Source organism: Candida dubliniensis, chromosome 6 (genome assembly GCF_000026945.1).
Source record: "Candida dubliniensis CD36 chromosome 6, complete sequence".
Lineage (NCBI taxonomy): Eukaryota > Fungi > Ascomycota > Pichiomycetes > Serinales > Debaryomycetaceae > Candida > Candida dubliniensis.
Genome location: NC_012865.1, coordinates 166,496 through 190,569, shown reverse-complemented (window position 1 = coordinate 190,569; position 24,074 = coordinate 166,496). Strand labels below are relative to the sequence as shown.

At 32.4% G+C, this 24,074-nt stretch overlaps 9 protein-coding genes across 9 annotated transcripts; 3 read left to right on the top strand and 6 right to left on the bottom strand. All coding sequences in view use genetic code 12, as the record gives it.

Moving 5' to 3' along the window:
- Positions 1 to 386: 386 nt before the first annotated feature.
- Positions 387 to 1,280, top strand: CD36_60920 (uncharacterized protein YGR053C orthologue, putative; the record flags this gene model as incomplete). The annotated part of the gene is made up of 1 exon (XM_002420838.1): positions 387 to 1,280. The coding sequence occupies one exon, from the start codon at positions 387 to 389 to the stop codon at positions 1,278 to 1,280; it is 894 nt and encodes a 297-aa protein (XP_002420883.1).
- Positions 1,281 to 1,355: 75 nt separating this feature from the next.
- CD36_60900 (uncharacterized protein YFL042C orthologue, putative) lies at positions 1,356 to 3,632 on the bottom strand (the record flags this gene model as incomplete). The annotated part of the gene is made up of 1 exon (XM_002420837.1): positions 1,356 to 3,632. One exon carries the CDS (start codon positions 3,630 to 3,632, stop codon positions 1,356 to 1,358), a length of 2,277 nt encoding a protein of 758 aa, XP_002420882.1.
- Positions 3,633 to 4,470: 838 nt separating this feature from the next.
- Positions 4,471 to 5,610, bottom strand: CD36_60890 (peroxin, putative; the record flags this gene model as incomplete). Its single annotated transcript, XM_002420836.1, has 1 exon — positions 4,471 to 5,610. One exon carries the CDS (start codon positions 5,608 to 5,610, stop codon positions 4,471 to 4,473), a length of 1,140 nt encoding a protein of 379 aa, XP_002420881.1.
- A 950-nt stretch (positions 5,611 to 6,560) lies between these two features.
- On the top strand, positions 6,561 to 7,763 carry CD36_60880 (acetohydroxy-acid reductoisomerase, putative; the record flags this gene model as incomplete). The annotated part of the gene is made up of 1 exon (XM_002420835.1): positions 6,561 to 7,763. One exon carries the CDS (start codon positions 6,561 to 6,563, stop codon positions 7,761 to 7,763), a length of 1,203 nt encoding a protein of 400 aa, XP_002420880.1.
- A 298-nt stretch (positions 7,764 to 8,061) lies between these two features.
- On the bottom strand, positions 8,062 to 8,757 carry CD36_60870 (hydrogen peroxide resistance protein, putative; the record flags this gene model as incomplete). The annotated part of the gene is made up of 1 exon (XM_002420834.1): positions 8,062 to 8,757. The coding sequence occupies one exon, from the start codon at positions 8,755 to 8,757 to the stop codon at positions 8,062 to 8,064; it is 696 nt and encodes a 231-aa protein (XP_002420879.1).
- Positions 8,758 to 10,160: 1,403 nt separating this feature from the next.
- On the bottom strand, positions 10,161 to 10,646 carry CD36_60860 (hydrogen peroxide resistance protein, putative; the record flags this gene model as incomplete). The annotated part of the gene is made up of 1 exon (XM_002420833.1): positions 10,161 to 10,646. One exon carries the CDS (start codon positions 10,644 to 10,646, stop codon positions 10,161 to 10,163), a length of 486 nt encoding a protein of 161 aa, XP_002420878.1.
- Positions 10,647 to 12,148: 1,502 nt separating this feature from the next.
- CD36_60850 (hydrogen peroxide resistance protein, putative) lies at positions 12,149 to 12,640 on the bottom strand (the record flags this gene model as incomplete). The annotated part of the gene is made up of 1 exon (XM_002420832.1): positions 12,149 to 12,640. One exon carries the CDS (start codon positions 12,638 to 12,640, stop codon positions 12,149 to 12,151), a length of 492 nt encoding a protein of 163 aa, XP_002420877.1.
- A 3,158-nt stretch (positions 12,641 to 15,798) lies between these two features.
- CAN1 (basic amino acids permease, putative) lies at positions 15,799 to 17,654 on the top strand (the record flags this gene model as incomplete). Its single annotated transcript, XM_002420831.1, has 3 exons — positions 15,799 to 16,004; positions 16,074 to 16,123; positions 16,216 to 17,654. The coding sequence occupies 3 exons, from the start codon at positions 15,799 to 15,801 to the stop codon at positions 17,652 to 17,654; spliced, it is 1,695 nt and encodes a 564-aa protein (XP_002420876.1).
- A 368-nt stretch (positions 17,655 to 18,022) lies between these two features.
- On the bottom strand, positions 18,023 to 19,285 carry CD36_60800 (Septation protein SUN4 [Precursor], putative; the record flags this gene model as incomplete). Its single annotated transcript, XM_002420830.1, has 1 exon — positions 18,023 to 19,285. One exon carries the CDS (start codon positions 19,283 to 19,285, stop codon positions 18,023 to 18,025), a length of 1,263 nt encoding a protein of 420 aa, XP_002420875.1.
- Between the last annotated feature and the right edge of the window lie 4,789 nt (positions 19,286 to 24,074).

Sequence of the window (24,074 nt, the reverse complement as noted above, 5' to 3'; positions counted from 1 at the left end):
ACTCAAAAATGGTTTTCCGAAGAATCAAATTGTAAATTACAATCTTCTTTATGTAGAGAAATAGTCATAAGCCCTCTATATATTATTATTACATCTAAGCCATCCCAAAAGATCTGAAGACTTCGGCGACAAAGCTATGCTCTCACATGTAGCAATAGGAAACAAAATTGGAAAAATAAACGAATCAGATATTTTTTTTTTTTTTTGTATCATCACCCCCCCAAACTCCAAATTTGAAAATCTATGGTCAACTCCTGCACTTTGGGCCATCACATAGGGGGAAATTGAATTAAATTTCACACACAGTTTAGAGACAATTTCTGTGCAAATACTGAATTACGATTGCCCTTCTTCCCCCAACGCAACAGATTATATTCAACACTCAAATGTCAATTCTCCGAAGTGAAGGAGCGTTAAGGGTTAGTCGATATACATTGAGAAATGCACCTCTTACGATTGTTACCCCAATCAACCAACCACTGGTGGTTGTGAGACGGGATTTGGATTCATCCCAGCCGTCAAGCTTAATAACCCACACACAGACAACACGGCTAGTTTCAAATCCACGATATATGAAATTCAGCAGATACCCCACTTTAAGAAATGAACATCCAGAGATTGACAAAAAGGAACTTCAGCGTAAGATTAATGTGAATAAAGTGATTGATCAATTAAGAGAATATGTACCTGATATATTAGAAACATCATTACCCAAATCAATTATTTCTAAAGATATATACTTGAGAATATGTCCTTCCCAATTTGATGAAAACTATTTGCCCAAATTAAATGGACTTGTTACATATTATACTACTTGCAAAGCCATCCAATTATTTTTAACCTCAGTAATGTTGAGTCCTAAAGTAAAATTACATATACAATCAATCCGAGTTTCACGTGGACCCGATCCACAATGTATGTTTAATGACACGACAAAGATATTTTTGCGATGGTCTACATGTCCCGATGGATGTTCTCATTTGGATGCACAAGGTACATCACAAGCTCACTTGGGTACTCATAAATGGTCAGAAGAAGATACCAAGAAAATATTTGATAATCACAAGAGCTTATCTACATTAGTATCAAAACTACCTGGAACAATAATGGGGTTAACAAAGGAGCCGAAGAAACTAGAAAGGGTAATTTCAGGGTTATTTATATTTGAATTGAGTGAAGATAATTCGAAAATATTGGTTCATACCATTGAAAATATGGAAATTATTGAACGATTTGAACCCGAAACACAACCAAATGTCAATGCTTTAAGAGTTTGTTAAAAAAAAAGTTGTATATTGACTACCCTTTCTACCTATCATTATTATTATTATTATTATAGAATGTTTGCTAAACTCCTATATCAAATCACGTATATATTTGGGAATACTACCAATTAAACCATTAGTATTACCATCATCAGTTTTTTCCTTGTGTATAGCTTGCAATTGATACGTTAAAAATTGCAATTTTTCTAATGAAGTTAATTTTCTACCTAATTTAGAATGTATCAAATTCCAAAATACATTATCTTGAACTTCAACTTGAGGTTTTTGTTGTAAATCTGATAATTGGAGTGTCAATAAAAGTTGAGTTTCGGCAATCGTATTTGATTTTCGAAGAAGACCATACAATCTGATTTGCATAAAAAAAATAATCGTTACAATTGTAAATAAAATGAAAAAAGCTGTCGTAATGTTTTGTTGTAAACAGGATGATACATCAACAGCAGTAGTAGAAGGTTTGATCTCCATTTTAGGTTGTTCATTTTTAAGTTCAGGTTCCACTTTTTTGACCTTCTTTTTCAAAGGTTGCTTGACAGCTGGTGGTCCATCTATGAAATATGTTTGTTGAACAATCTCTTCTTTTAATTCTTTGATCATCTCTTTGGTTGTGGTAGTCAGCCCAGATAAACACAGTTTTTCAATAACTGACTTCATCCACGATCTTCCTGTCCATTCAACATGGTGATAAATTAATAAATTAGTATGATTCTCATTTGCCCATGAAAATACGTATCTTGTTTTAACACTAAAGACACCACCCAGAGGTACATCTGGTGTCACTGTTGTTGAAACCACAACTATATAGTCGGCAAAATTCAAATGCTCAATGGTTTCAGTGACTTCACATTTTGTCGATTTAGGTCCGATTGAATATCCCAATTCTCGACGATAAATATATTTACGTTCAAGAACAGCAGGATCTTCCTCTGATGGACGGAAATCACCAAACTCTGATATTTCTGATCCATCATGAGTTTCAAGGAAATTAGTTTGAAACTTGGTGTATGGTCCAAATAATATCGCAAATACAATACCCATAGGTGCATCAATAACTTCATCAACTAATTCTATTTCTGCATCTAATTTTTCATAATTTGGAGTGGTTGGAGCATGTGTATCTGGACCATTGTTAGTATAAAGAGACTCTGATTTGAGTTTGATTAATTTGGTACTTAGCACTTCTTCGATATCAAGTCCGCTTTCGTCACCATCCTCGTTACTGCCATCCAACGACCGCAGTTCATTATCGTCGTCGTCTCCATCAAGAGATAATATATATGATTCAATATGTTTGTTGGGAGAATCAATAGCACCATTTTCCAATTCATCTTCACTTGTAAGTGTCAGATCATTATTTGATTTCCCAGTTTTACCTTTCCATAATGTCAGCATTAACTCGTGTGTTTGATCTCGCGAAAGGAAACTTGCAAATGTATGAAGCGTGCCATCAACAGTTTCAATACTAATTGCATTGGGAAATAAACCTGCAGTTGATCTTTTTTCAATCTTGACAACTTCTTCTAATTGAATAACTAAATTCGTCACCCAACCTAATAAATTCGAATTAAAACATATATAACTTTCACTCAAATATATTCTTCCCTGTAACAAAATTTCTCTACTCAATGCACAGGCAAAATCATCAACCAATCTATCTGTTAAGTCTAACGAATGGAAATTATTATGGAAGTCAATGTTTCTTTTGATTGTTGCATATCGAAATTTTGAGTCTTTATAGAATTCATCCACATACAATTTAGTGTCATATCTAGATGCCGGGGGTGACATGGGTGATTTGTCTAATATCGAATCAAATGTTCCTTCACTTACAGTTCTCTTGGATTTGCGGTAAGATATAAATTTAGGCGACGGCAATAAACTGGCCTCATTGGTGGATTGTTGAGATAATGGTGAATTTGAGATATTTCTTGTGGAACCATATTCTTCTAAATCCTTCATGAATTTTGGTTTATCGTCAGATTGTGAGGCTTCATTGAGGGCATTACCTTTGGAATCTTTTGAGATCACCGAATTGGCATCTTCTTTGGTAGTTAATGGATCTAAAGGAGTAGATTTCTGTATTGTAGATGGAAACGGTAGGGACGATTTACTTGAGGTGGTTGTTGTATCTATCAGTAATTTCATTTGCAGATTATTCGAACTATTATCACCATTTTGCGATGTACGGAATGTTGAATTTATATTAGAATTGAAATTTGAAGGCTGTGTGACGGATCTTTTCGATTGCGATTGTTGCAGTATTGGCAAAGACTCGTTTGAAGGTGGGAACGAGTAAGACCAAGCATCCTCCTCCTCCTCATCAACCTCTAGCGGTGTCAAATCAGGCATATTCTGTTTCTTGTGAGAGATCTTTTCTAAACCTTTTGATAGAAGAGGTTTATGTAAACTAGTTCTTTTTTTTTAGAAAAAAAAAAAAAGAAAACTCAATTTATATGTGGATCATAAAAGACGAAGAAAGCCAAAAAAATAAATATCCATGATTCGGAAAAATCACAAAAATTTGTTCTCGTATTATCAAAATTTCTTCCACATTAAAAAAAAAAAAAGAAATGAATTAGTAGCAGAATCAGATAAATCCATTAAAAATAATTATCACAATAATTTTACACACATATCAACCGTCGTATAGTCTCCCAAAAAAATTCATTGAACTTCTAAATGTTCAATGAAAAATATGCTAAACGACAGTCCCAAAACTACAACAGAATAAAACATATATTCTTGTTGGTTACTGTTTGACTTTACAACCTAAAACCACCTGATCTTTACTTTTTGAGTAATAGTAAACTAAATCTAAACATTGTAAGGGCTTCCAATAGATTGCCCAAAGTTAGTTGTATTGCTACTCACTCTGACCAACAAATCTAGCTCATACTTCCATTTACTTTATCACATCTTGAAAATTGTTGATAATGAAATCAAGTTCCCCGCATTTTTTCGTCCTACAGATTGTTTAATTGCAATGCGATCGTATATTACTTATCAGTACTACCTTGTAAGAATATCCTCATAATAGAGGATCCTCTAGTACTGACTACTAAAAAGGAATTTTGATACTTTGATTGACATCTATTTAACATAGTAAATCTTCTCCGACCACATTTGCTATGCAAATAAAAAAAAAAAAATATATATAATGCTTTTCTGGACGAGACATATTGTCGGCTTATAATCGTTTAGAATCCCATATATAAACCATTTCATCCCAACCCGTAGTTGCTGCCCAACCAGGTTCTCCCCATAAACTGTAGTCACTACCTATAACAAACTCTTTATGTTTTCCAAATACCCCTTTCAACCCACCAACTCGTGAATTCAAGAATCTTGCACGTTCATCCAGCTCATCGCTCCATATTCTTGCTGTCATATCGTAGGAAGTAGACATTAACTCTTTTGGATTATGAGGTGACCATTGTACTCTTCTTACAGCAAATTCATGGCCTATTAATTCGTTTAATGGCGTTGGACCACGTATATGTCCACTTGCCATTGGTGATTGAGCTATAGGTTGGTCAATTTTTGTAATTGATCGCAAATCCCATATTCTCACAGATTTATCAGTTCCTCCTGATGCAATCACAGTAGACTTGTATTTATTCCAATCTACTGATAATGCTTCCAATCCACCATGAGCGGTAAACTTCAATTGCAATGGATTCGGACTACGAATATCCCAGACTTGTACTTGTGACCCACCATTACAGCTGACTATCATGGAAGGAGAATGTGGAGAAAATTGGGCTGAGTAAATGCAATTGGCCGTATTCACCTGTTGCTGTTGTGACTGTGGCTGATGTGCTGGTTGATGCGATAATGGTACAGACGCTGAACTTGTGTTGGGTGCAACTCGTGTCGAATAATCAATAACATGCGAATTTAATGTCAATAATGATTGTGGTCTATTAGGTGACCATAATTTGATATTTCCATCCCAGCTCCCACTCACGAAATTTGTCTTATCCACAAGATTCCAATTGACACAAAAAACCTCTCTTGAATGTTCTTTCCAATTCATGACTGGGAAATTAGGAACAGTTAAATCAAACAATTTTAAAGTACCGTCTCCTGAAGCTACTACTGCTTGATTTTCGTGAACCTCACTCCATGCTAGATCGAATAATCCATCCTGTGTTTCCCATGATACTTGATTAGACACAGTTCCATTTGGTTCTATATTTAATATAAATAATCTCCCATTACCAACTAATCCATAGTTTGCTGCTGTTGCCACCGCTAGCTTATTGTCAAAAAATGGAGAATATTGAATCCCATAACCATTATATCCTTTGGTTCTAAACGAAAGCATAGTAAATTATTGAACTTTTGATGATTGAATATATATATAGCTTCTTAGTGTGGGTTTAATTTTTTTTTTATTTTATCGGCGTATTAATGGCCAACGGTGTGAGTTATGGGGATAAATTTCACTGGAAACACTACTATACCACTTGTTCGTTTAGTAGTAGTACCTCGGGGAAGGAAGGCAAGAAAAAAAAAATATTAAAATAAAGTCGTGTTAATCAACCATATTTGGGCGATTTCCAAATCTTTAGGATTTGATCTTTTCACGTGTTGACAATTGCAATTGCTATTATTCGTCAAATTGTTATCACTTCTGCAATTATGTAATTGTTGCAAAAGAAGTGACTACTTGAATGATATGATTAATGACCCTCTGGACTTTCCGAAAACCAGCCAGTTTCATCTATCATGTTAATAGTCTGAGCGCCACCGGTAGGAGTTCAACAAATTATTACTCATGAAATGCAAAATTCTAATTAAAAAAGAAGCTGTAACGGAGAACCTGAAAGATAAATTCTTGCTCAACTAAAGAATGATCACTAAACATTTGTTGTTTTTGCCTTTCAAGTTTGGCAAGTGTTCTCTTTGTGATGCCTTTTGCAGTTATCATGATATTTGATTATTTGCCTTTTCCGCTGATCCTATTTACACAACGAAAAAAAAAAAGGCAAAATCTGAGCTATTCCGCTACAGGGCCTGCATCGCGCAACACTTGTGTACAGGATCGAATGAATCATTGAATGAAAAATTTTCAATTCGACAAACCTTTCAGTTTGAGCGGGACAGCAAATATCGTTCTCTGGTTTTTTTTTCGACCATATAAACCCCCTGATATTCTCCTTCCTCCCTAGAATTTTTTTTTTTTCAGATTTCTTTTCCTTTCTTTTCCTTTTTCTCTTTATTCAACAATAAGAAAGAACTATATATTTTCTTAATATTTATTCAATATCAGCAATGTCTTTCAGAACTACTTCTATGAGAATGGCTAGATTAGCCACTGCCAAAGCTACTTTGTCCAAGAGAACTTTCTCCTTATTGGCCAATGCTACCACCAGATACACTGCTGCTTCATCTGCTGCCAAAGCTATGACTCCAATCACCTCAATCCGTGGTGTTAAAACCATCAACTTTGGTGGTACTGAAGAAATTGTCCACGAAAGAGCTGACTGGCCAAAGGAAAGATTATTGGAATACTTTAAAGATGATACCTTTGCCTTAATTGGTTACGGTTCCCAAGGTTACGGTCAAGGTTTAAACTTGAGAGATAACGGTTTGAATGTTATCATTGGTGTTAGAAAAGGTTCTTCTTGGGAAGCTGCTGTTGAAGATGGTTGGGTCCCAGGTGAAAACTTATTTGAAGTTGACGAAGCTATTTCCAGAGGTACCATCATTATGGACTTGTTATCAGATGCTGCTCAATCTGAAACTTGGTCTCACATCAAACCACAATTGACTGAAGGTAAAACCTTGTACTTCTCCCATGGTTTCTCTCCAGTTTTCAAAGATTTGACTCACGTTGAACCACCATCAAACATTGATGTTATCTTGGCTGCTCCAAAAGGTTCTGGTAGAACTGTCAGATCTTTGTTCAAAGAAGGTAGAGGTATCAACTCTTCATACGCTGTCTGGAACGATGTCACCGGTAAAGCTGAAGAAAAAGCTATTGCCATGGCCATTGCTATTGGTTCTGGTTACGTTTACAAGACCACTTTTGAAAGAGAAGTCAACTCTGATTTATATGGTGAACGTGGTTGTCTTATGGGTGGTATCCACGGTATGTTCTTGGCTCAATACGAAGTCTTGAGAGAAAACGGTCACACTCCATCTGAAGCTTTCAATGAAACCGTTGAAGAAGCTACTCAATCCTTGTACCCATTGATTGGTAAATACGGTATGGACTACATGTACGATGCTTGTTCCACTACTGCCAGAAGAGGTGCTTTGGACTGGTACCCAAGATTCAAAGATGCTTTGAAACCAGTTTTCGAAGACTTGTACGAATCTGTTAAGAATGGTTCTGAAACCAAGAGATCCTTGGAATTCAACTCTAGAGTTGATTACAAAGAAAGATTAGAAGAAGAATTAGAAACTATCAGAAATATGGAAATCTGGAAAGTCGGTAAGGAAGTTAGAAAATTACGTCCAGAAAACCAATAGGTTATATAAGCCTTCTTCAGTTTTTTCTTTCATTTTAAAAAATTAAAAAAAAAAAAAAATTATGAACAAATGGTCACGAATGACTTGATTTCAATTCTTATTTTCAAAATTTTTTTTTTGCACCCTACCACTTTTGTACTAGTTTTATAGTTGAATGGTGTAATTTGTACAGTATATATATATATATAGTCAAGAACGACTTAATGGATAATTAATTAAAATTAAAGCATTCGTAGGAATGTTTTTCAGTACGGTAGTAGTATTTTAATATTCATACATAATTATACATCTCTCCAATTCAGCTTTTTAACAATTGTTCGATTTTTGGTATTATTGCTAGTGGCCTAGTAAATGTACTATACCTTTCCACCACTCTACCATTTTTATCAACCAAGAATTTCTCAAAATTCCATTTGACTCTATTAGTCCCCCATAATCCTTCCTTTTGTGCTTTAAGATATTTATAAACTGGATCAGCTTGTTCGCCATTGACATTGATTTTATCTAGTATTGGGAAAGTCACATCGTATTTCTTTTTACATTTTGTCACTATTTGATCATTGGTGCCTGGTTCTTGCCATAAAAATTGGTTACAAGGGAATCCCAATAGCACAAACTCATCATTAGCAAATTGTTTATTCAATTGTTCTAAGCCGTTGTATTGGAAAGAAAACCCACATTTAGATGCCACATTAACAATTAAGACCACTTTACCTCGTAGATTTTTAAATGGGTATGGTGATTTGTTGTTATCTAAGGGTGTTAAATCGTAAAACTTCAGTCGTGCAAGATAAAGTAGTTGGGTTATTGGTGATACTGAAAGTGTAGAATCATCGGTAATGTCAAGGCTCTCACTTTTAATGTTTCTATTATCCTCTTCAGGTTCAGGTTCATTTGTTTCTATTGGTTTATAAATTTCGTGGAATTTGTTTTGAATTTCCAGGAATGTAGATTCCATGGTTTCCCAAGTCAGTTCGATGTTGCTTTTCACCATGGTTAGAGGTTGGAAAAGACTATTTTGTACATATAAACAAACAACCAGAAGAAAGAAATAAATGTTTTTATTATACTTTTCGATAAACAAAAAAAAAAATTTCTACAAACTAAAAGACATTATCAAGTTTATAAAATAAATGAATTTAGTACTTTTTAAATTAGTTTAACGGGTTAACCAATTAATCATAAAACAAAAAAGAATAGGTTTTATCACAAATATTCAATTGTGCAGATGCTAATTTATAATTTGTTGAATCGTTTTTTTTGTGCCCCCAACAATTCTTTGTTTCGTGGTGTGCTGGGACCAATCGGTCAGGGTCTTTGTTCAAATAATAAACTAAATCGGATTTGTCACACATTACGGGTAACTTAATTCAATATTCTTTTACTTGACTGTATGTACTCTTGATGACTTCATTATAATTGTTTTGTTTTAATCTTGGATCCTGAGGAATGATTGGCAAAAATTAATCCTGATTATAATTGGCCCAGATAGCAAATTTAATAATCTTACGAAACATATACAAATATTGACGTGTTTCAAAGTAAAAAGGGAAAAGCTTTTAGTGTTTAGTTAGTGAATGATTAGCGTTATATCTCAATGCCCCTAGTTTATAGACAGTATAGCAACGAAAGGATTTTCTGGTAATCTAGCATTTGTACACAAAGAATAAGTATGAAATTGTAAAAAATGGTGATGATTGTTGTTGTTGTTGCTGTAGACGTGTTGATCATTTATGAGTTTATATAGTTAATTACAATAAAATTGGTTCTATTTACTGACCAACGCCAAAATAAACCACCTTTGGGTTTTTGTTTTTCACACCAACTAAGAGTTCAACATGTTTAAATTAAATTTTAATCACCAATTGTTGTTTCCCTTTGTAGCAATAATAATATTTTTAATTGGCTAGTTGCTTCTTATCATATGACATTTGCTGGCCAATAATGTGGAAGCTCTTATTCCAAAGATCGACAATTTTCTCTTTCCATTTTGGTCTTTGCTTGTTATTTATCTTCTTGCCTCGGTGCTTTTATATGTTATTGGTTGACACTCTCGTGTGGCGTTCGTTGGCGTTCTGACACTTTCAGTCCATTGTTGTTCCTCCCCCGCTTTTGTTTCGTTTCAAGAAAATTATGTACGGGGCAAAACAAATTTAGGCCGCATCGATTGATACTAAATTGGTACAATAGAATTCAAGGTAACGGCATCTTCTCAAAACTCATCGTCAATGGATATATGACATTAATTTTGCGTTTTGCGGTTCTCAGTGATGTAAAACTATAATTACGTTTGTGCATTTAAAATAATCCCATTAAGTTTATTAAAGAAAATACATATATAAATATATATATATATATTGAATTAAAATTTGTCAATGCTTATGACGAAAACATAAATTACTTCTTCAACAATTCTTCAATCCTAGCACCAATACTTTCTGGACTTGTCAATGAACTGAATCTTTCAATAACTTTACCATTTTGATCAATCAAGAATTTTTCAAAATTCCACTTAATTCTGGTCAATCCCAAAACACCACTCTTTTGTGATTTCAAATATTTATAAACTGGATCGGTATTATCACCATTGACTTCGATTTTATCCAATACTGGGAATGTAACACCATAATTTAATGAACAGAATGATCCAATTTCTTCATTAGTACCTGGTTCTTGATGACCAAATTGATTACATGGGAAACCCAAGATCTGTACTGGTTGATCAGCAAATTTCTTATTCAATTCTTCTAAACCTTTGTATTGAGGAGTGAATCCACATTTGGAAGCAACATTGACAATAAGAACAACTTTCCCTTTCAATTGTTCAAATGGATATGGTTCACCTTTGGCGTCTTTTGGAGCTAATTCGTAAAATTTAGACATTTTATGTTCTGTTGAATAGATTATACAGTAGATATTCAAAGAAAAAAAAAGAGAAAGGAGGGCAAAAAAAAAAACAATTCAAGGGATGGGATAAAGTTGTCTTTATATAATATTGAGAATGTTATGCGTTCTGGGGAATTGAGCAAAAAAAAAAAATAACGATCAGTCGTTTTCTTTTTAAAACTTGCTAATCAGAGTGTGATGATTACAAATTAGGAAAGTTTCCGTTGTAAAGACACACGGCAAGGTTAAACTTTTACGTTGAAAAAAAAAATCAAAACAAAACAAAAGCCAGTAATCCATCTGACAAATACAAAAATAGGGCCATTGCTACGATAATTAATAATTAATGCCATCAGTCTAGCCTCATCTAGTTCGGATTTTACAAACTCAGATAAAATCTGTGTTTGACGCAAACATTAAGTCCGGATGTCGTGGCGCACGCGGAAATATAAAAATTTATCCGAATATGAGATGCATTCATACATTCTTCTCGAAATGTGGTTGACATTGAAATTTGAATAGTATTTGTGTTTTCGTTTCGACTAAAAACTTACATTAATAAGATTAATCCGATTATTAAGCTATACCCCGATTCTAGACAGATGTGTAATTAAATATTGGTCTAGAATAGTATTTTTCATAGAATAGTTTGACGTAATCCAAGTACTTTTCTATTTTTGACTATAATTGGTGAGATTGCTTGTCAAAAATTTGTTTTAGTTTATCTGAGATCGAAATGGTTTTTATTTCCCTGCATTAGTGGCTTGGTCTTGAGATCGAAATCTCTCCAAAGGCAATATTTCACATCCAAACGATCCAGGTTCCTCAAATATTCTTTTGGCTGGTAGCTCTTTACTGAATTTGATCATAATGTTTCTAATATCAGAGTAAGAGAGACAATTTTACGGCACAGACTGTATATTACGCATAGTGTGACCCATGGTTTAACATTCAATAGCCCCCTTTCAAAGAAAAACTACAGATTGGCAATCCCTATTATCGAAAGTATAATTTGATTTTATTCCTTGAGTATTGTCTGTTGTGATTCTACAAAGAATAGAATTATTGTTCCAGGGAGGACTTCCACATTGGGTTAAATTATTTGTTGTAATGGAGACCAATTAGCAAATATACGTATTGTCAAAGCTTATGCAGCTAATAGTTATGCAATCACTTGACAGAAATTGTGCCCAACTAATTTTGAATGTTACTAAAAAATTTAAATTGAGTCTAAAGAAACTAAAAACAATACAGAATAGATTAATCTACAATTAACAATAGGTGCAAATTTACTTTACTGATTAAACAAATCTTATGATAAACATCGACTAATCAAATTGTATTATTCTAAACACCTATTAAATTTCAAAAAAAAAAAAGAAAGAACTAAGAACTAAAAAAAAAAGACAAGACTAAACACCATTATTATCATCTGAAATTGATTAGAATGATAATCTAAACTCCAATCACATATATATGTGTGGTATACACATATCTTTCTAAGCCTGATGCTTTAACATTTCTTCAATTTGCAATCCAATAGTTTCAGGTTTAGTAAAACTACTAAATCTAGCGACAACATTACCATCTTGATCAATTAAGAATTTTTCAAAATTCCACATTACTCGATGTAATCCTAGTAGTCCAGGTTTTTGAGATTTCAAATATTTATAAACAGGTTCAGCATTTTTCCCATTGGTTTCAATTTTGCTTAACACGGGGAAAGTCACACCAAAATATTCTCGACAATACTTTTCAATTTCTTCATTTGTTCCTGGTTCTTGATGACCAAATTGGTTACATGGGAATCCTATAATTTCCACTGGTTGATCAGCAAATTTCTGTTTTAAATCTTGTAAACCTTTATATTGAGGGGAAAAGCCACATTTAGAGGCAACATTAACAACAAGAACAATTTTCCCTTGAAGTTTTTTCAACGAATAAGGTGATCCCTTGATATCATTTGGAGCAAATTCATAAAATTCCGACATTGCAAAAGAGTATTGGGTAATAGAAGTTCAGAAAACTAAATAAAATAAAATTGACTAACTAATAAAAAAAGAACTGATTGATAGAATTTGAAGATGATAGAGAAATATAAAAAAAAAAAACAAGATTCCTAGAAGGGTGGTGGGACATTTCAACTGATTTATATACTGAATTCAAGATTTCTTTTTTGTTATAAAGAACAAAACAATTGGATACCGGGAATGTATGCATGTACTAGAAATAGTAGTAGTAGTAGTAGACGATATACAATAAGGATCTTTAATTTGGTTAAACATAATTATGATGTTAATCGTCTTAACTTTCTTTTTCTGTATGATACATTTTTAGTTTTCAATAATTTCACTTCACTTCAATCTACTATTATTATTATGCACATAATAAAAGTGGCAGTTTTAGCCGCAATACTCTGTAAGCAAGTTCATAGAAGGAAAAGACAAGTAACAAAAAATTCATTAATCTAGTTGAAATAAGACAAAGTTTTGTGATATACTTGGCCTATATATGTTTAATGGAACATTCTATTAAGCATTTGTTTGTTACTTCAAAGTTTGATTGAGGCTGTTCTGGTTATCTTTGAGACAAAACCATTGATTTGCTAGTACGAATTTCAAAATTTTTGTTACAGAACAATAAGAACTAGTGAAATGGACAATACTGCAATTTCATCTCCACTTGGGTTTAATGAGATAATGGTAATAGAGTTGATCATTTACTTCTGCAAATCAAGAAAAAAAGAATTTTGTATTTTGTAATGCAATCAGTTGAGAAGAAAAAGAAATAATTTTTCACCCTAGGTAAAACTTACCGTAAACATAAAGTACTCCGAATATGTTAAATATTCCGACAAGAAATTCTAAATTTGAAAATGTCTCTGCTTAGCTTTTGAAAGGGATGAACAGGTTATTTGGTTGGTTGGGAGTTAATTGTGGCTACGGAAATCTGCTATTTCATTTGAAATAGGGTTCTAGAAACCCTGGAAAAGAGGAGACAAAAAAAAAACTTTGAAGGTGGGGCTAGAATTCCCTTACAAAACCAAACATCACCACCAAGAAGCCAATTTCAATTGAAAATCCTAAAAAAAAAAAGAATAACTATTTCCCCTGTTTTTCGACATTCATGAAATTTCAAGTTAAATTATAATAGGGGAGTGTTTCGACAATTGTTACTGTTAAGTTTCAGAGATAGATCAGAGTTCTGTTGTTGTCAATACAAAAAATCCACCTTAAAGTTAATAAATACTTGTTCCCAGACGAAACAAATAACAAAAACTATCTTTAGAACAAATCATAAACCAAATGAAAGATTGGCTTTCCAATGTTTATCTCTTTTCACTTTTGTTTATTTAAATTACTCTACTATTATCGAAACATATTTTTTTTTGCAGTATCTATAACGTAACTGTAATGTATATGAACAATTCGTTTGATTATTAGTCAATTGTAGCGTTTAAGCCACCCTCTTTAGAATTTTTCCAACTTTATTTGTGGTGTTAGTTTTTAAGAAACGGGTAATTTCACCTTGTAGTTCTTAATTCAGTTAACATTCCCTAATTAACAAACAGGCTGTTTATAATACAGTTAGAGGAGTGAACATACAGCATTAAACACATTAGTATTATCACTGACATTTTACTATCGCAAATCCAGTCACTATCGGAGTTTCTTGAACAGAATTTGCAAGATTTTTTTAGTAAATTTGAATATCTCTAAAATAGCCGACCAATAATAAGAAGATAGAATCGTTGTTATTCTGTTTTAGCCATGGCAAAAAGGGTTGTTAGAAAATAAACATTAAAAATTCAGGAATGTATACCACATCAGGTGACTCGACAATATTTTGCCATTATACCGCCTTTGTCGCTCGGCATTGACATTTTAAACCAGAAGTTAGACATTATGCTAAATGTTTTGTGATGAGGGAGTCCAAACAATGTGCATGTTGGTCGTTTTTTTTTTTTTTTTTTTTTTTGATGATCATTGCATAGGTTATGAATCACATCAATCGCCTGATACGTAATTCTGATGCATGAATTATATACGATAAAAAGAGAGACATTAGTCAAACTTCTATCCTTGGTTTATCTTTTCCGTTAGTTTTTAGAGTTCTATAATTCTTTCAATAATCCTTGTTCCTATATGTGAATAATACGGCTACCAAGTGTACCATAAAGACCACACAAATATGGTATTACTCAACAATACGCGTCTAGGGTTTAGTTGAAGAAAGAAATTAAGAATTATCTTTTATTTTATAGGTACTATAAATTTGCATCTGTTTGCAGTCATTTATAATAAACGCCTAATTTTCAAACAAAGAGATATAATTCATAGTTTATATAATCGGGTGAGATTTGAAAACAAACCACTTCTTAGAGGTTCCTTGATGTTGTTTGTGTCTATATCCAAATCATTACAGTTTTTTTTTTTTCTGTGGGGAAAAGCCCTAGACCAATCTATAAATACATGCACACATACACACACAGATGAATACATTTCTTGTAAATATGAAGATCACATTATTTGCACAATTAGTATACATTAATTTCATGTGATTTTATTCTGGTCTTCCTGTTATTGTTTATTTTTGTATCTTATTGTTGCAAATGTTTCACAATAAAGCTGACTACAGTTTTAGTCCTGTTATACAAAATACATATTCACAACTTACTAGCTGGTAAATATATCAATTTAGCTTTCCGTTACAATCCCACGGGTTACATTAGAACCAAACTTTAATTCCTCCATGTTGAATAAAGATTATACAATTTATAATTTCCACACAATATAAACCAAGAAAAATATAATTAGTTTAACAAAAAGAAATATCTGAAAATGAGTTTAATATTATTGTTAGGATAATAACACAAATATTTCTTGTTCCCTTTTTTTTAAAAAAAAGCTTGACCAATAAGATTGATCTATTATTATTGCCAGGGCCAAAAATCAAAAAAAAAAAAGTGTACAATAAGGACAATAGCAATTGTAAATAATAATAGATATAGTCTTGGAAGAGATGGGTGGACTATTATTTATTTCATGTTATAGTTTCAATATATATAATGTTTGTGATGTCTTGGTTTTAAAGCTTTCCTTTTTTTGGTTTCAAATTAGCCATCTTTGATCTATTAGTTTGGTAAATCATGACATTACTTAATGAAAAAGACCAAAGTGTTGGGACAGATTCAGAGAATTCATTATACAAAGATATTGAACAATCACCAACAGACAAAAATGAGATTTTTATTGATCAAATCAACAATGATGAACATGTAATCGAATATGATTCCTTTGGTGAAGTGAAACGAGATTTGAAGGCAAGACATGTATCAATGATAGCCATTGGTGGGTATGTACAAAATTAAAAACCAAAATCCTATTAATTTTATTATTATCAATTGTTAACATAATTATTTAGTACCATTGGAACTGGATTATTTATTAGTACCGGTCATTTACTTTCACAAAGTATGTATAATTGTCTTTTTTTTTTTTTTTTTTTTTCCCTTACATCATTGAATATCCTGTGGTTATTGAATTTACTAACAAACGATTCGTAGCTGGTCCGGTTATGTCATTAATTTCATTCTTATTAGTGACAACAATTTGTTTTTCAGTGACCCAATCACTTGGTGAAATGGCCACATATATTCCAATTTCAGGTTCATTTGCCCAATTCGTCACTAGATGGGTATCCAAGAGTTGTGGTGCAGCTAATGGCTGGTTATACGGTTGGTCATGGGCGATAACATTTGCTTTGGAATTATCTATCATTGGTCAAGTCATACAATTTTGGACCGATGCTATCCCACTAGCAGCATGGATCTCGATATTTTTTGTTCTTTTAACTGCACTCAATTTATTCCCGGTAAAATTATATGGAGAAATTGAATTTTGGATGGCATCGATAAAAGTGATTGCTGTTTTGGGATGGATCATTTACGCTTTTATCATGGTATGTGGTGCTGGTAAAACTGGACCAGTTGGATTCCGTTATTGGCGGAATGGTTATGCTTGGGGTGATGGGATGTTGGTACAAAATAATGGCAAATATGTGATTGCCTTTATTAATGGACTTATTAATTCTGTGTTTACTTTCCAAGGTACTGAATTAGTTGCTGTCACTGCCGGCGAAGCATCACCAAGAGCTCTTAGAAGTGCTATTCGTAAAGTTATGTTCAGAATTTTAGTATTTTATGTCTTGTGTATGCTTTTCATTGGTCTTTTGGTTCCTTATAATGACCCCAAACTTACAGAAGATGGTGGTTTCACAAGAAATTCACCATTCCTTATTGCTATGGAAAATTCAGGCACGAAAATTTTACCACACATTTTCAATGCTGTAATTGTTGCCACAATTATATCTGCTGGTAATTCCAATATTTATGCTGGATCAAGGATTTTCTATGGGTTAGCTCAATCGGGAGTTGCTCCTAAGTTTTTCCTTAAAACTACTAAAGCTGGAGTTCCCTATATCACAGTATTATTCACAGCTGCCTTTGGTGCCTTGGGATATTTAGTAGTTTCTAATGATGGTATGGTTGTTTTTAATTGGCTTTTAAACATTTCTGCCACAGCAGGGATGATTGCTTGGGGATTTATTTCTGTTAGTCATATCCGGTTTATGCAAGTTCTTGAACAACGAGGTATCAGTAGAGATACTTTACCATTTAAAGCTTTCTTTATGCCATATAGTGCGTACTATGCTGCTACGTTGGTGTGTACAGTAGCGTTAATCCAAGGGTTTACAGTGTTTTGGGATTTTAATGCTACTGATTTCTTTACTGCTTATGTATCATTAATTGTATTTGTTGTTTGGTGGATTATGTTTCATTTTTTGTTTTTTGGATTTGGTAGACAAGCATGGAAATGGAGTAATGTGTTGATACCTTTGGATCAATGTGATATTGATACTGGGGTAAGAGATATTAATGATATTGAATTTGATGTGCCACCACCAAAGAATCTATGGGAGAAGTTTTGGTCAATCATTGCCTAAATAAAGGGAAGGTTAACAAGATTATCACTATATCTAATACTCACACTTGTCATGTAAAATATTTACGTTCTAGTATATATATATATATTAAAAAAAAAGTAACAACGATAATACAACGATTTAAAGTAAAGAACATAAACTATAAATTTCTACTTTAAAATAAAAACTAAAAACAAAAAAAAAATCAAGCAGAATGCAAATACAAAGCATATTGATTATCATCCAAAATTATACATAGGAAAAAGGACGCAACAACAAAAAAAAAAAACTGGCTCGACTTAAAAACAAACACTATTCTTTTTAAAACATATAAAGTAAGAAGAAAAAAAAAGGGGGGGTAGGGGTATCTTGTTCTTTTCTCAATCTCTCTAATTATATAAGACAAAGTTAGCTTCACCAGAAGTAACACCAACGGTACAACCATCGTTACCGTTACCATTGAATTTACCGTTTTCATAAGTACATGATCCACTAACGGTAGCACCATCTTTAGGAACAATCTTAACTTTGAAGTTCAATGAATCATGGTTGTTTGGATTTGGAATCAAGGACAAGTAAGCAATACCACCGGCATAACCAGCACCGAAATTCAATGGAGACCAGTTACCAATACCGGAACCTTCAGTACCCCAAACACAACCATCTTCCCAAGAAACACCAGCATTGTTGACGTAATATTGAGCAGAAGTAGCACCGCCTCTCCAAGTGTAATAACTACTTTGATCAACAACAGTAATGACAGAAGTGCTACCACCATCAACAACAGTTGGAATAACCATATTTTCAGTACCTGGGTAATCAGTTCTACAAATGGCAACAGTTTGACTCAATTTGTTGACAACATTGGCTTTTTTGGCACCCCATTCACATAAGTAGTTGGATCTGGAGTTGGATTTGTATAATTTACCATTCTTACATAATAGCCCACCAATGGAAACACCATTACTTGGTTGTTTGTCTGGCCATTGAGTCTTGGACATACCACTTTGACAAGCATAAGAACAGTAAGAACCTTCTTTACAATTACCACCGGTAGAACCATCGGAATTTTCAATACCGGACCATCCACCAAAACCTAAATGATCCAAGGCAATGACACCTTGACCAGAAGGGAATTGATCACAAGATAAAACTCCGTCTTGGAATTCTTCAGTTGGGTCTTCGTAAGCAGCCAAATCACCAGCAATACCGTTGGAAGAACCAGAGCCAGAACCGGAACCACCAGTTGAAGATGATTGAGATTGAGATTGAGATTCGGTGGCTGATGAAGATGGTTTAATAGTACCTGATGGAAGGGAAAGGGTTTTTGGTTCATCAGAAGTCAATGAATCATTTTGAACAATGGTAGTAGTTGAAGAAATAGAAGTAGAAGTTGATGAAGTTTCTTGAGAACTGACAGTTGATTCAATAGAAAGAACTGGACTAACAGTAGTGACAGGATTACCTTTTCCATCAACAGTAACGGTAACATAAGCGTAATCGTAGACAACGGCTCTCTTATGTTTGTGGTGGCCATGGAAAGAAGTACTATCGCAATCTTCTCTTTTGTTGTTTTTGTTGTCGGCTTCAAAAGCTGGAGCAGCTAACGATAAAGCTGCAAAGGCTAAAACAGTAGCTTGTGAAAATCTCATTGGTAAAAAAGAAAGGACAGTAGTTGAAAAACGAATGTACGGTTGAGACTATCTAACAAACAAGTAAATTATAAAAGGAACGACTAAATAAAAAAAAAATAGTATTGATGTTAGTATATTGAAAATATATTCATATGAGATTGTATTTTCTTCTTCTTCTTCTTTTTCAATTCATTTGAAAGGGTGGATGACATATATAAACAAATTATATTGTAACTCCCTCCGCCTTCAAAAACAGAAAATGTGCAAATCAAGTGTAAACATTGATTCTATTGCATGACAAATGTGAGACAAATTGTGAAATTGGTAGCAAACAATGTGAGAAAAAAAAAATAAATTGTTTTAGTAGTGAATTGGCAACAAAAGGGTTAGATATCAATCAAAAAAAAAAATGTACCTAATGTGTGCGTATTCAAAAAGGGGGAAAAAACAACCGAGTAATTTTAGGGCGTGTCTTTGTGAAACAATAATAATACAATGTGAATTTCAGCTGTTGAATGAACAATATATTCCTGCATGTAAATTAGACGACGCCATTTTTTCTCAATGCCAAAAAATTAATAATAATGCTGGATGTACTGCATATAATATGATGACGAGAAAAGTAAAAACAAAACAAAGGCTTTTGGTAGCATAAATTATTTTTTGGTGTTTGTGTAACAACCATTACTTGTCAATGAAACAATGCAAAATAAATTGAACTGGCAACAGCTGTGCCCATCTATGACAAATTCTTCATCAGAATCATGCAAAGGGTTACCCAAAAAAAGAATGATATCAAGATGATATGGTAACTTAGTGTAAGTGATGAGAACTATTGTAAACTGTTTGTTGGGTTGTTGTAGAATTATTAGTGTTGTAGGATATTGATAGTATTGAGTAATATATCAAGTTGTTGTAGATTTGTCATTCTATTTGCTTGCTATGGTTGGAAAAGGTAGAACCATTCAAAATTGAATACTTGATTATTTGTCACCAAAATTTCTGATTGAAGAAACGAGGAAGAAATACTAGTTTATGATAGGTTAAGAACATCAAATATATACATACCTAAAGGTAAGAAAACAATCAGTTATACTATAATTTTGAAAATGAATGTAAAAGTTGTAGTTGGATTTAACTTTATATCTAGTTTAACGATTGGGTAAGTTACTTTGTAGTAATAGTAGTAGTAGTAGTGATTACTTTTGAGTAAATTGAAATGTTTGAAGGAACGACTAAAGTTAAGTACTGGGTTGATATAAATGAAGTTTGAAAGAAATTGAAAAAAAAAAAACAAAAATTCAAAAGAAAATTTCAAAAGGGAAAAAGGGGGAAAAAAAAAAAATCAAAAAAAAAAATTTACAGTGAAATTAAGATGGGGGAATTGGAGTTTGTTTATATATTATATTATTATATGAAACATTATGGTAAGACATATGGTAGATATTAAAATAATTTAATAATTAGTTCGTGTAAAAAAGGAAAAAAAAAAAAATGAAAATGGCCAAATTTTGGGTTCTTTTTGTTAATGTAACACAAAACTAAGAAATTAAATAATTTTATTTCTTTGTCCTTGTCGTTGTTGGCTGGTAATAAATAATAAATAATTTACTTACTAACAAATAGTTCTTTTAGAAGTTGTCGCTCTCTCTCTCGTTACATTTTCGACTATTTTCTATACGAATTGGGAACTTTGACAATTCATATTCTATCAATAATATCCCACTTTTAATCCCGAATCTTTAATTATCACTAACCATTAACTACTACTACTATAACTTGGTTTTTCTATAATAATATTTATTACAACTTCATTAAACTTTTTGCAAAGAAATAAACTGAAATTTTTGGGCGGTTCTTGGTGTGTTGTATTTCTTTTTTTTTTTTTTTCAAGTACTATTTTTTTTTTTTTGCTTGTCTTTATGATCGAATTTGGTAACCTCTATTGTTTAATTTTTTGTCCTTCCTGCATAAATCACATACATTAATTGAATACAGTTGATGATGTTGGATATTGATATTGATGATCTTCATATTTCGTACAACAACGACGACAACTCATCAATTCTAATATTAGCAACGGTTAAGCCCCACGTCATCTTTATCTCTAACAGCCTTGCAAATCAACCAGCATACCTGTCACAATTTCAACTTCTGTTATCTTGCTACTACGTCATCATTGATCCACATTTCTTGTCTAACATATCACTTGCTCTAAAATTACAGAATTTAAACCACTTTGATTAAAATACAATAAAAGTTGGAATGAATCACAAATTTTATTTCACAATTCCACCCAACCAAAACAAAAAACAAAAAACAAAAAAAAAAACCATGAAATTTAGTAAAAGAAAAAGACTTTGAGTGTGAATCAGGAAGCCACAATACTTAGAATTGAACCAGAAATCTTAAAACCAATTATATCAAAATAGGAGAACCAAAGCAGGAAGTTTAACAACTCTTTTCAATTATCTTGTATGTATTTATACGACTTCCTTTGACGTTTTTCTCCTCCTTGTTTGCGAGCTTGGTTGTTGACAACCCGTGCTACACAAATCAGAGTATTTGACAATATTGTACGGTACATACTATTTGACGAAGATTGAAATATTATAATCTAACCTTACATTGAATTCAACATTTATATAAGAACAATATAGCCTAGACGGCATTTTTCATTTCTCACAAAGAATGAAAAAATAATAACTACAAGGTTTTTTGTTTTATAACCGTACTAAAAAACTATAATATATGATTATGATTATGATTAACCAATTGTATCGATTCAAATCAACAAACAAGGCTTATAATTCTACAACTTATACTTGGTAAGTTAATTAATCAATTAATTATTCACTTTAATATATATAAACTTTTAGTATAAACTTTATTCTCTTGGTTTTTGTTATTCGGCACAAACAAGAAATCTGTTTAATATGGAAACAAATCTCAAACTTTTATTGTAAAATGGATCTTACCCATGTGCTGATGTTGTTGTTGTTATTAGTATTATCGTCCAAATTAATTAAACTATTTATTGTTGCTATTTCTTCGACGATGGTTATAGCCGAGCGCCCGAGATTATTTAGTATAACTAGGATTATTGTCCATTCAATCTATGTCAAATTAAAAGCTAGGGAGTAACGAATATCATTATTTGCCTTCATTTTATTCCAACATTTAATCTTATTGCTTTGATTCGGAATCTTTAACTTGTTCTTACTAAAGATTAAGTTTATCGTAGAGACTTCATCAATTAAGGCGGTATCTCTCGTTACTTGACTGACAAAAATGGTTTGATTTAAGATGGTAATAGTAATTGGTTTGTTAGATTCGATGCTTTTTTGTAGAAATTCATTGAAAAATCAGAAGGAAAATTTTATTTTCAATTTTCAACAAACCATCAAATTTAAAAAAATCATTAATTTACTTTAATTGATCTAGTTTTCATTTATTCAATTTGGTACTGTTAGCTATTCTTTATTTACTGAAAAAACTTACAACAAATATTACTATTCATTATAGTCAACTAGCCTATGTAGAGCCATTCTTTTTCCATTCGCACCCAAAATTCATAATAGAAACATTTGGTTTTTGATAATTTTGAAAACAAGTTAGTCTTTTACATAGCCACACCAAATAATAATAATGATTCTATAATATTACAATCAATCAATAAATCAATCAAGCATTACATATAGATTTTGAAGAACAAATTTCATCTTTTGGTAGCATGTTGTAATTCTCATGTAAGTTTTTTTTTTTCTCTCTCTCTCTGCTACTGTGTTGCATTTTGCAATTGTGTTTCAGAGTCAAGGCGGGATTTGACATATATGGCTCAGTATTACAAAGGACTTAACTTACAATCAACCAACCAATTAAAAATCAACTTCCAAATCAAGGTAAATGTTATATATGTCAAAGAGACAATAACTACTACTAGGGCAAAGGTTGAGAGTCTAGAATTATAAAAACTGTTGGATGTTTTTTTTTTTTTTTTGAACTTCAAATAGTGCAACGAAATCAATGCTTTTTCTCTTTGAAACCAATGAACAGTAGCCAAAAAAGAAGAATAAATGACTTGCATTTAAATGATGTTTCTATATATAGCTTGTTCATTTATTTCCTTTACTTACTCTTGCCTCCACTTTATTATTATTATTATTATTATCCCCTTTCTTTCTTTCTTTGTTATTGTTTCAAGTTGTCATTGTCATTGTCATTGTTTTATTATTATTATTTTTCTGTTTCTCTCGTTTGCAGTTACTTGATTTTTGGAAGACAATTCTAGTTAGAAATTGAATTACAATTGTTCAACAAATTGTGCACCAGAAGGGGGTGGAAACTACAGAATAAACATGTCATTTGTACATATCTTAGTAGTAGTATTCCTATTTAAGCGAATTTTCGTGCAATTGTTGTTTCCTGATCACGTTTTATGTTGTGATGAATGGATATGGATGTTGTAACAATTATCAGAAAATCAGGTTGTTTTCCTTATGCTAGGTTTCTGGTTGGTGAGAGACAAACACAGGAAATATAATGGCCCAAACAATCAAGTATGACCTATCTTACGCACCTACTACACAATTATAGGAGTGGCTAAATCTAACTGTATCTAACTCGGCAATCTATTAACAGTGTTCCAAGAAGGAGATACTTCAATCTTGAGTCAGCATATACATATTCTTACTACACAAAATATAAAGAGTAAAATAACTTTACTATATTTAGAAGTAAAGAATGACATAATCGCCAAAATACCAATACCCAACAATCATAATGGTATTCCTTCATCAACAACAGA